The sequence below is a fragment of the Lolium perenne genome, chromosome 2, assembly GCF_019359855.2.
Source record: "Lolium perenne isolate Kyuss_39 chromosome 2, Kyuss_2.0, whole genome shotgun sequence".
Classification (NCBI taxonomy): Eukaryota; Viridiplantae; Streptophyta; class Magnoliopsida; order Poales; family Poaceae; genus Lolium; species Lolium perenne.
The window spans coordinates 95685485-95696226 of record NC_067245.2 but is presented as its reverse complement, the minus strand read 5'-3'; the positions used below and the strand labels follow the sequence as shown (position 1 = coordinate 95696226).

The 10742-nt window shown below is 48.8% G+C and overlaps 1 protein-coding gene across 1 annotated transcript; it reads left to right on the top strand.

Moving 5' to 3' along the window:
* Positions 1–4897: 4897 nt before the first annotated feature.
* Positions 4898–6841, top strand: LOC127333309 (AAA-ATPase At3g50940-like). Its single transcript, XM_051359694.2, has 2 exons — positions 4898–6115; positions 6207–6841. The coding sequence occupies exons 1-2, from the start codon at positions 4976–4978 to the stop codon at positions 6573–6575; spliced, it is 1509 nt and encodes a 502-aa protein (XP_051215654.1). The 5' UTR covers positions 4898–4975; the 3' UTR covers positions 6576–6841.
* Positions 6842–10742: the final 3901 nt, after the last annotated feature.

Below are 10742 nucleotides of genomic sequence, written 5' to 3'. Positions count from 1 at the left end.
ACGGTCAGATCTGAAGCATCTACTCATATAAATAGCTCTCTTCCCCATTGTAAGAGGTTGCTCATTCTTGCTCAAGTTCATCCACCATTAGAGCCACTTCAAGAAACACAAGAATCACGAGATCTCCTCCTCCAATCATCCAAAGCTCTTAATCTTTGGAGAATCGAAAGAGAAGACCCCAATCTACATCATCACCGAAGCGATTTGCATTTACTCCTCATATGCTTGAGGGCCCCTTTACTAGTGTTCCTCTATGGAAACCCTAGTTGTTTGTGGTTGATTTGTTCTTGTTGTTGTTGTGTTGTTACAGATTTTGGGAGCCTCCAATTCGGTTGTGAATGTGTGCCCCAAGAACCTTGTAAAAGCCCGATTTCCGCCTCGAGGAAATCCCTTAATGGAAGTGGGCTAGGCCTTTATGGCGTTGCTCACAGGAGACCTGAGTGAAGCCTTTGTGGCGTTGGTCTGGCCTTCGTGACGATCACACTCCTCCAAACGTAGAAGTACTTCCCCTCAAAAGGAAGGAACTACGGGAATCATCTCTGTGTCTCCGCGTGCTCCACTCTCAGTTACCTCTATCCTTATTAGCTCCCCTATATATTGTCTAGCTATATATTGCTTAGTAGTTGATCTTGTCATATAGGTAAATTCACATAGTTGCATATCTAGAGAATTTACCTTTGTGTCAAGCCTAAATTGAAAAGAACTAAAAATTGATTAGCACCTATTCACCCCCCCTCTAGGTGCGGCATACGATCCTTTCACACCTCCTTCATGTTTGGTTCATGGTTCGAAGATTATTGTTCCAAGATTCGTTCTGGTGGGTCTCACCCTATCCTATCTTTTCCCATAAGTCCGGCCCACTATGGAAACTCAAGGTTGGGGGAGGGGTTGCGGGGTTGTCGGTGCTAGAAAAGAAGGGGCGGGGCATAGAAGAATGGTCCCAATGGTTGAAGATTACACAAGTTGAGTCCAAAGGGGTTATTTCTTTGCACGTGATGTCCCCACATGTTTGCCGAGCTTAACGATCCAAGTTGAGATGAAGCATGTCACCCAAGTTAGGTGTCACATTGCAATTGGGGATAACAGCTTTGGTGAGGATTGGATTGTCCTCATTAGTTGTTGTAAATTCACCATGTGTCTGCAAAGTTTTAGCAACAACATAATACAAATATCGAATGTCAGGGCTTTCTATACCCCCCTTTGAAATAGCTGCTAGGTGTAGTACATTGGGGGAGGCGGATCCGGTGAGGGCTCTCTAAATAAGCTCGGTTCTGCTCCTTTTCTTGCAGATCTGGTGAATCCCCTTCTCTTATTGCCGTCTCGGTGACATGAATGGAAGATGTTGTGCGATTCGCTCCAGATGTGTCTGGATTTGGAGATCTATGTGGATTCCTTGAAGCTGTGCTGCTAATGCAGAGCACATCCTCAGTGGCGTTGAGACGGGCATCGTCGTCATGGCCGACACCGCTTTGGGCACTAGCGCTGTCTACTATTGTTCTTCGACACCACTACTTCTTCAACCTCTAGGTTGGATGGCTAAGACGGAGGCCCTTCTTCTTCAACACGGCGTTTCCCATCTGCATTGTCCCAAGTGGCAAAGTTCCCGGCGACGGCGCGGGTGGCCGTGCTCTAAAAATTATGTACAAGCTCAGTGGAGAAGGAGTCGATGGCAATATTTATCTTCAGATCGGGGCCATGTGTTTCACTTTCGAGCTCCCCTGGTGCACTACTTGGAATACTATCCACGATGTTCGGATTATTCAACCTCAACAATTTAACTACCCATCATTAGTAAAAGATCTTTGGTTGCCAAATACAAAAAACTGGAACAACAACCTTATTGATTCTCTTTTCACCCAACCAACAATTTCTGCAATAAAATCGGTCACTGTCATTTCTTCTGATGATGCAGATATCCTTTGTTGAAAACCAACCCCAAATGGAAAATTCAATTCAAAATCTGATTATAAACTTTGTTTGCAAGCTCTTGTGGATTCAAGAACTCCAGGGCCAACTCCACCAGACAACATAAGAAAGAGCAATTCCAACAGGAGAAAGAGCCTACAGGTATTCAAAGCACATTTCCAATATTTGTTGCAGGTGTGGAACACAAGAAAGTGATATACACTTATTTTCACACGCACTTTTGCTAGAGCTACTTGGTTCCACTCTCCTGGCACCTTAGAATGGATGTTATTGCTGAAAATGCTTACAACTTGCACACTCTCATTTCAAACCTGCTAGCAATTAACCATCCAAGTAATACTATCCAACATATTTTCACCTTTTCTCTGGTGTCTTTAAAAAATGAGAAATGAAAAGCTTTTCTCCAATAAAGAAGGCTTGCCCAATCAGGTCATCGTAAGAACTCATGCCTTGCTCAACAACTTACAAATAAATTGTCCCACTCCCCCATCAAACAAATCTAATGCTATTCCGCAGGAGCTACTATATACAAGACCAATTTTTTTGTTGATGCAGCTTGAAAAACAAAGGTTAATGAAGCACCAACAAAGGCAAGAGTTGGGATCTACATGACTTGGAAGGACAACTCGCAAGTGAGTCATGTGTTCATTGCAGCCAAGGTGGCGAATATCACATCGCCAATTCAAGCGGCTAATTACTGCATCACAAATTACTTCCTCTCTTCTTTTGCAGGACCCTATTTCCTTCACCGACAATCGCAGTCTAGTAAAGGCAGCGGTGGCACCAGGAGCCAACGACCCAACTATTTCATGGGAAATACGAAGGCAAGTGATTAAGTTTTAGGAGACAACACAACCACTCAGGGCAAAAGTCATCCATGTCACTAGAAACCTGAATGGTGTAGCCCACAGTTGTGCACAATAGGTAATGATCCTCACACTGTTCTTGCATGAACTCAACTCATGGCAATTTAGAGCATCTCCAGTCGCGTCCCCCAAAGCGTCCCCCAAACCGCGCCGGATTGAGCGTTTGGGGGACGTGTTTTGTTCGTGCCGCCTTTGGGGGACGTCGCTCCCCAGCCGCGTCCCCCAAACGCCGCCCCCAAACATTTAAATTACTTTTTTTAACACATAAACCATTTATCAAATGTAGCATATGAATAAAAATGTTTGCAAGGATTGTTTTCAAATTAAATTACAACAAACAATAAAACAAGTAATCAAATATAATAAATAGGGCTAGATGCTACATCAAGGTGCCACAGTATTTCCTTTGATCCTCCACAAATGCTCAACGAGATCAGCTTGAAGTTGCTCATGCACATTGCTGTCACGGATCTCTGCGTGCATGGCGAGAAAATCAGCAAAATCTGCAGGCAACTCATGATCAACCTCCGCAAGAGGGCCTTGACACTCATAGGGACCAACATGTGACCTAACATGATTCTTGCGGTCATCCTCGATGATCATGTTGTGCATGATCACACAAGCCTGCATCACCTCCCACATTTGGTCGTGAGACCAGCTTAGAGCAGGGTACCGGACAATGACAAATTGTGCTTGAAGCACACCAAATGCCCGCTCGACATCCTTCCTGCAAGCCTCCTGTCGTGTAGCAAAGTGGGAATTCTTCAGACCTGATGGATTCGAGATTGTTTTGACAAAAGTGGCCCATTTTGGATATATACCATCGTCTAGATAATAGCCTTTGGTATATTGGTGGCCATTGATCTCATAGTTGCATGGTGGAGCATGCCCTTCCACTAGTCTGCTGAACACCGGAGACCGCTGCAACACGTTGATGTCCATTGTGTGAACACCGGAGACCGCTGCAACACGCTGAAAATTGTCGGCCTGTGTTGCGTCGTCGGCGAAGTAGTCGTTGTGCAGCATGGCATGCCCCTCCATCCTCTGCCGTGGCTTCGACTTCCTTCTTCCCGGCCTTGATCCTCCGCGGCGCGGCCTCTTCCTCTTCTCCGCCTCAGCGTCAAGCATGTCCTGGAGGGACGCGATGATCAGCAAATGCTCCCGCACGTCGTCGTCCAAGGCTTGCTCGTCCTCCAGCAGCAGGGCAACCATCTCATCGTCGCTGTCCATGGCTAAAGCAAAATCAATGGTTAAAATTGCGCCGAGGCAGACGACGGAACAAACAGCGGCCAATCGCGCCTACCTGGCAAGTCGTCGAGCACCTTCTGTGCGCGGAGGTGGGGCGGATTTGACGGCGCGTTCTGGGACGCGCTGGCGACGCGGCGGCGGCGCCACGACCGGCGGGAGCCCCAGCCGCGACAACGGTGCCGACTCTCAGCAGAGATCAGACGCCCAAACGGCCGGGAAATCCAGCGGCGGCGGTGGGGTGGGAGGCGCGGGAAGGAAGGAGCGACGAGAAAAGAGGCGCGAACCAACGGTTTATGCAAATAGTCGCCGACATGTGGGAGCCCGCCTCGTTTTTCGTTATGTCCGGCGTCCCCTGTGGGACGGGGACGGGCTCGGGGCGCCGGACACCGTATCGGGGCGCGTCGGACAAAAATGGGCTTTGGAGGATACGGCTGAAACGCATTTTCTGTCCGGCGCGCCCCAAATCCCTTTGGGGGACGCTTTGGAGGACGCGAATGGAGATGCTCTTAGTTTGTCCGGTAGCTGCAACGGTGCACCATTTGCAACTACCTGAAACAATATTACTATCTGTACAATGTCTATGAGTTGAATAAAAATTTAGGATGCTCGACACCCTACACTTGTTCAAAAAAGAAAATCAAATGGGATAAAGAGTTTTCTTTTATTTTATTCTCGTAGGGGATACCGGCCACCATAGGTGACGGCCTGACGGGTCAAGGAGAAGAATGGGGACAGGAGAAAAGCATGTTGCCTTGTCCTGTATAGTTTGACTAGTCAAGCTCACTCCACGACAGTACGGAATGTGGAAGGCCGCCTGACCTGTACCACTATGCAACCGTTCAAAGCAAACAAAACCGCACGGGATCCCCACTCGCAGTCTAGCACCGTAGCACGGCCCAACTTCGAACAATCCACTCGCACTAGCGCCGGCGGCAATGGCGCCGATGGATCCTTCTCCTTCGTCAGGGAGTACGGTGGCTTATGGTGGCAAGGCGGCGGACGCGTACCGGAAGGCCCTGAGCACGGCAGCATCGGCGGCCGCCTACGCGGTTCTGGCACGGAGCATGGCGCGTGAGCTCCTCCCCGACGAGCTGCGCGCAGCGGCGCGCTGGGGCGCGTCCGTGTTCCGCGCGCGGCTCGGCTGGGCCGGCGCAAAGGAGCGGCGCACGCTCGTCGTCCGGAGCCAGACCGGCGGCGGCTCCGGCAGCGAGGAGAACCTCCTCTTCGACGCTGCGCGGACGTACCTGTCGTCCAGGCTCGACCCGCGCGACATGCGCCGTCTCGGGCTCACGCTGTGCAAGTCCAGGGACGACACCGGCCGGAGAAGCTGGAGGAAGCGCCTGTTCATGGAGCCCGATGACTCCACCATCGACGTCTTTGACGGTGTGCAGTTCACGTGGACGTCCGTCGAGAAGAGCAACGGCGGCGGTGGAGAGAAGAAGAAAACGAATGACGGGGAGTCCGGCACCGGCGGTGAACGCGAGTTCATGCTGATGCTCAGCTTCGACGCGGAGCACACAGAACTGGCGATGGAGAGGTACGTGCCCTTCGTCATGACGGCGGCCGAGGAGACGGAGCTGCGTGAGCGATCGCTCAAGATCTGCCTCAACGAGGGGCGTTCGTGGTTCGGCCTGAACCACCACCACCCCGCCACGTTCGACACCCTTGCCATGGACCCGACGCTCAAGCAGTCCATCGTTGCCGACCTCGACCTGTTCGCCAACCGGAGGGACCACTACCGGCGGATCGGCAAGGCGTGGAAGCGCGGCTACCTGCTCTACGGCCCGCCAGGCACCGGCAAGTCCAGCCTGGTCGCCGCCATGGCCAACCACCTCCGCTACAACATCTACGACCTCGACCTCAGCCACGTCGAGAGCACGATGCTCCGGTGGCTGCTCCCTAACATGCACGACCGGTCCATCCTCGTCATCGAGGACATCGACTGCTGCTGCGATGCCATGTCAAGGGCAGTCGACGGCAAGGGGAGCAAGACGCCGGCGGGGACTGGCGAAGACAACAGTAACGACTCATCAGAATCCTTGGCTCTGCCCCCGTTGCCCAAGCGCAATACTGAGGTAATCACAGCACAAACATGTTTTCTCAGTTACTCACAACGAACATACATTTCTCAAGGCCAACATTTGCTTGGCCAAATGGCAACCTCAGGTTACCCTGTCCGCGCTGCTCAACTTCATCGACGGGCTGTGGTCGACGAGCTGCGAGGAGCGCATCATCGTCTTCACCACCAACTACAAGGACCGCCTCGACCCGGCGCTGCTGCGGCCGGGGCGCATGGACATGCACATCTACATGGGCTTCTGCTGCTGGGAAGCATTCAAGACGCTTGCCCGGAACTACTTCGTCGTGGACGATCACCCCCTGTGCCCGGAGATACAAGATCTGCTTGCGGTGGTGCAGGTGACGCCGGCAGAGGTGTCCGAGATGCTGCTGAGGACCAGTGACGCCGACGTCGCGCTCCAGGGTCTCACAGACTTCCTCAAAGACAAAAAGCAGGGACAAACTAAGAAGGCATGAAGAGAACTAATTCAGTCAGAGTTCATATCAAGAACTAACTAGCTTGTCTAGCAATAAGATGATCGAACTACTTATTTTGTTTTGCAATTGTCTTCACATTGTCAGCCGCTTCAAGATTACTAGTCTTCATGTGTAGCGTCATAGCTTCAGTCTAGCAAATGCTCTTTGGACCATTTTCTGATCATAGCGTTATGCAGGGACTACTATTTATGTTGGATGTTCGAAGAAGCAGTTAACCTATGTCTTGAATCAGATCTTGTTTCTAATCGGGGTCAGACTTCTTCAGGATGGGATTGGAAGATTCAGTTTTGATTGCCTGAGCGGTGAAAGTACTGTGCACCGAACCTCCCGTGCAATAAATCAACATGTTTCATTGCAGAACAATTCGATTTAGATTTCCAAAACACAATGAAAGGTACAATGACATTTCTCTTTTGATTCCTGTATGTAGGGTGTCAAAGGGTATTCTTTTTGAGAGTTTCTTGGTTGTCTCTCTGCAGGGAAGTTGCATGGTGTGGTTTGCTTGTGTTTTTTTTTGTAACAGTTTTCGTCCGATTTTTCATTATTAGTATAAACAGAACATCTTTATTTTAGTTAGTAGATTGTGACATATCGTTTGCCTCCGTTTCAAAAAGAAAAAAAAAATCTTTTGCTCGCTACAATAGAAAAGACACTGGAGGCGAATTTGGTAGTCTGCTTGAGCACATACTTTGAATGTGTTATCAGCTTAAAAGCTGGGCGGTAGTATGCTTGAGATGCTAACTCAAACCGATTGCGATTATTTTATTTTTGAAATGTAGGTTGAAATCCACAGCCTATGCATCAAAATGGTGCACATATTCTTATTTATTTATTTTATTCAATAAAAGCTATCAAAGAGGATACAATGATTAACCAGAAGCCATCTAAATAACTACAGCTGTCGCAATACCTACAAGGTTGATGAAGGGGTGGCCATGTTGCGACCATATGCCCTGATATGACACTTACACACATCATGTTAAAACCAGATGCTTCACCAAACCGCCCAAGGCCTAGCCGAGAGCACAAATCGGCCCAATAGACGCTCAACACACACCGTTGCACATACTTTAGAAGTCGCCGCCAACCCATCTTCAAGTCAGGGATCAAGGCGTTAACCTTGCCAGATCTGTCGTCCATCATCACACACACCCATCGTCAAGATCCCTCTACACTACGCTGCCGAGACCCGTAGCCGTCGACGTGGTAGAATAAACACCGCTCTAACTCCTAGAGAAACACCACCACTAAGAGCATCTCCACCGGCGGCCCCCAAATAGTCGCCAGCAGGGGTGCATGCACTGCTGTATAGGGCACCAGCAGTGCATCCTCCATTTGGGGACGCCGTTCCAACACCGGCGCCTTCCAAACGGCGGCCCCCAATTTTATTTTCTTTTTACAATATTTTAAAACAGCATATCAATCACAATTTATTCATACAATCACACAATTAGAATTAGATTATTCATGCAATCAAACAAATAGTACTTAAATTATTCATACAATCAATCAAACAAATGGTACTTAAATTATTCCTACAACCAAACAAACAAATAGTACTTAAATTATCATACAACCAAACAAATAGACATAAAATCATGCATTATTGGCGGCTCCTCTCCTCGCCCACAAATGCGCAGCTAGATCTGCCTTCAGTTGTGCATGGACATCTGCATCTCGAATTTCATTGTGCATATGAAGAAAAATGGAAAATTCTTGGGGTACATGCTCTACCTCAGCGAGTGACCCTTGATAATCAAATGGTTGATCATCCTGCACAGGTGCGTCGCGCTCACTCTCAATGATCATGTTGTGCATGATCACACAAGCGTTCATCACCTCACACATCTGAGACTTAGACCAAGTGAGAGCAGGGTACCTGACAACGGCGAAACGCTGCTGAAGCACCCCAAAAGCACGCTTAACATCCTTGCGTGCTGCTTCCTGGCATGTTGCAACATAAGCTTCCATCTCGTTTGCCGGAGAGGGAATTGTCTTCACAAATGTAGATACCATCAGCTAGATAGTACCCCCTTGTTGTATGCTTGGCCGTTTACCTCAAAGTTCACGACAGGAGCTTGTCCCTCAGCTAGCTTGGCAAACACCGGAGAGCGCTGCAACACGTTGATATCATTGTTTGTTCCTGCCATGCCAAAAAATGCATGCCAAATCCAAAGCTCATGGTCTGCCACCGCCTCAAGAATGACACTGCACTCACCAGTATGCCCCTTGTAGATCCCTGCCAAGCAAAAGGGCAATTCTTCCCGCCCCAATGCATACAGTCAATGCTTCCGAGCATCCCAGGAAACCCTCTTGCTGCATTCTTTTGCAGGATCCGAGCTGTATCATCTTCTCTTGGTGCTCTCTAATAGTCTTTAGCAAACACCACTATGACGGCTCGACAAAACCTGTAGAGAGTCTCTATACATGTCGACTCTGCCATCCGTAGGTAGTCATTGGCTGTATCTGGAGGAGCTCCATATGCAAGACAGCTCATTGTAGCAGTGCACTTCTGAATTCACGTGAAGCCCCACAAACCTGTGCAATCTTGCTTCATCATGAAGTACTTGTCGTACTCCCTGACGCCGTGGACAATCTTCAAGAATAGCTCCTTGTTTGTCCTAAACCGGCGCCAAAATTCCTTCAGCGAATGAGTCGCGTCATCGTTGAAGTAGTCGGCGTCAAGCAGCATTGCACCGCCTTGACGATGTCGGTTGATGTTCCTCCTCTTGCCTGGCTTTGAGCCTCCGCGCTGAGGCACGACGAAGAAAGGCAGCATGTTCGTCAGAATCAGCTGCTGCTATTGCCGCCGAACAGTCTGAGCGTTCTACTCCTCCGTGAACAGCTGCACCATCATCTCGTCTTCGTTGTCCATCGCAGCAATCGGACGAACACCTTGCGGGCGGGGCGGTTGTGCCGCGGTGGCGGCGAGCTCTGTTCCGGGCGAAACAGCGGCCGCCAGTCGAGGGGGTGGCGGCCGTGTTGATGGACGGCGGTTCCTAGACATGCGGCAGTGTCTATTGCAAGCAGGGGCGCGACGGCGACGACGACGGTGGCAATCTAGAGGGGTGGGAGTCGGCTCGGGCGTGGTAGGAGGTGGGAAATCGGTGTTTCAGGCTACCAGGCGGAGCCCACGCTCGTTTTCAGACGTGCCACGAGGCGCCGGCGCGCCCGATTCGCGCCCTTGGCAAAGGGGCCGACACGGGATTGCCGGCGATTCTATTGGGCTCGAAAATTGGCCGGTGCCGTTTGGACGCACCGGTGCGAGCCCATTTTCGCTGCTGGCCCCCAAAACGCTATCGGGGCCGCTGGTGGAGATGCTCTAATGCCATCCACTAGTCCAATAGGTGTTTGCTTCCCCTTCCCCTAATACCGAGAAGTTTTGATTAGAGATTTCATTGACGAGCATATGATATATATGGTATATGTGAGTATTCTAACCAAGGTTGATTATTTTCATGTCCCATTTTGAGTAAATAATGTTCCTTTTCTGTTTTCAACCCAACGGGGTGACACGGATTAGAACACGTTTAATTTGTTTCGATTTAGATCATTCATTACTATGTTTGATGATGCTGATGGAAAATGATGTCCTTGTTCTAGAATGGACCACAAAAATGATGTCTTTTATCTAAACGATGTATCTGATTTTCTTTAATGGAAAGAAATGATTCTCTTCATGGTAGGGATCCATGACCTTCACCAAGCACTATATTAAGAAGCTCCTAAAGTTCATGTTGAAGATTCTGATGGAGGGAAGGAGAAGTATAACCATAAATAAAGCTAAAGAATGGGAGAGGTTTAACCGGTTTTCACTCTTGGTGCTGAAGCATACCATCTCGAATGACATAAATAATACAATTATCGATTCAATATATGCCATGGAATACTTGGCCTCTATTGAAAAGCATTTAAAAGGTAGTGTACTTGTCTAAAACGGGCTTTAAGAGGTTTTTCTACAAGGACAATAAATAAGAGCACTACAAGACATTTTTGTTTATTCATATAATTTTTTTGTTCTTTGTAATGAATTATTTTGTGTTAGTCTCACCATGTAGTTAGAAAATTTATGTCCTCTATGATGTTTCTTTTGTAATATTGATGTGTGCTATGACACAATTAAAGATGATAGAGAAATGAATAATG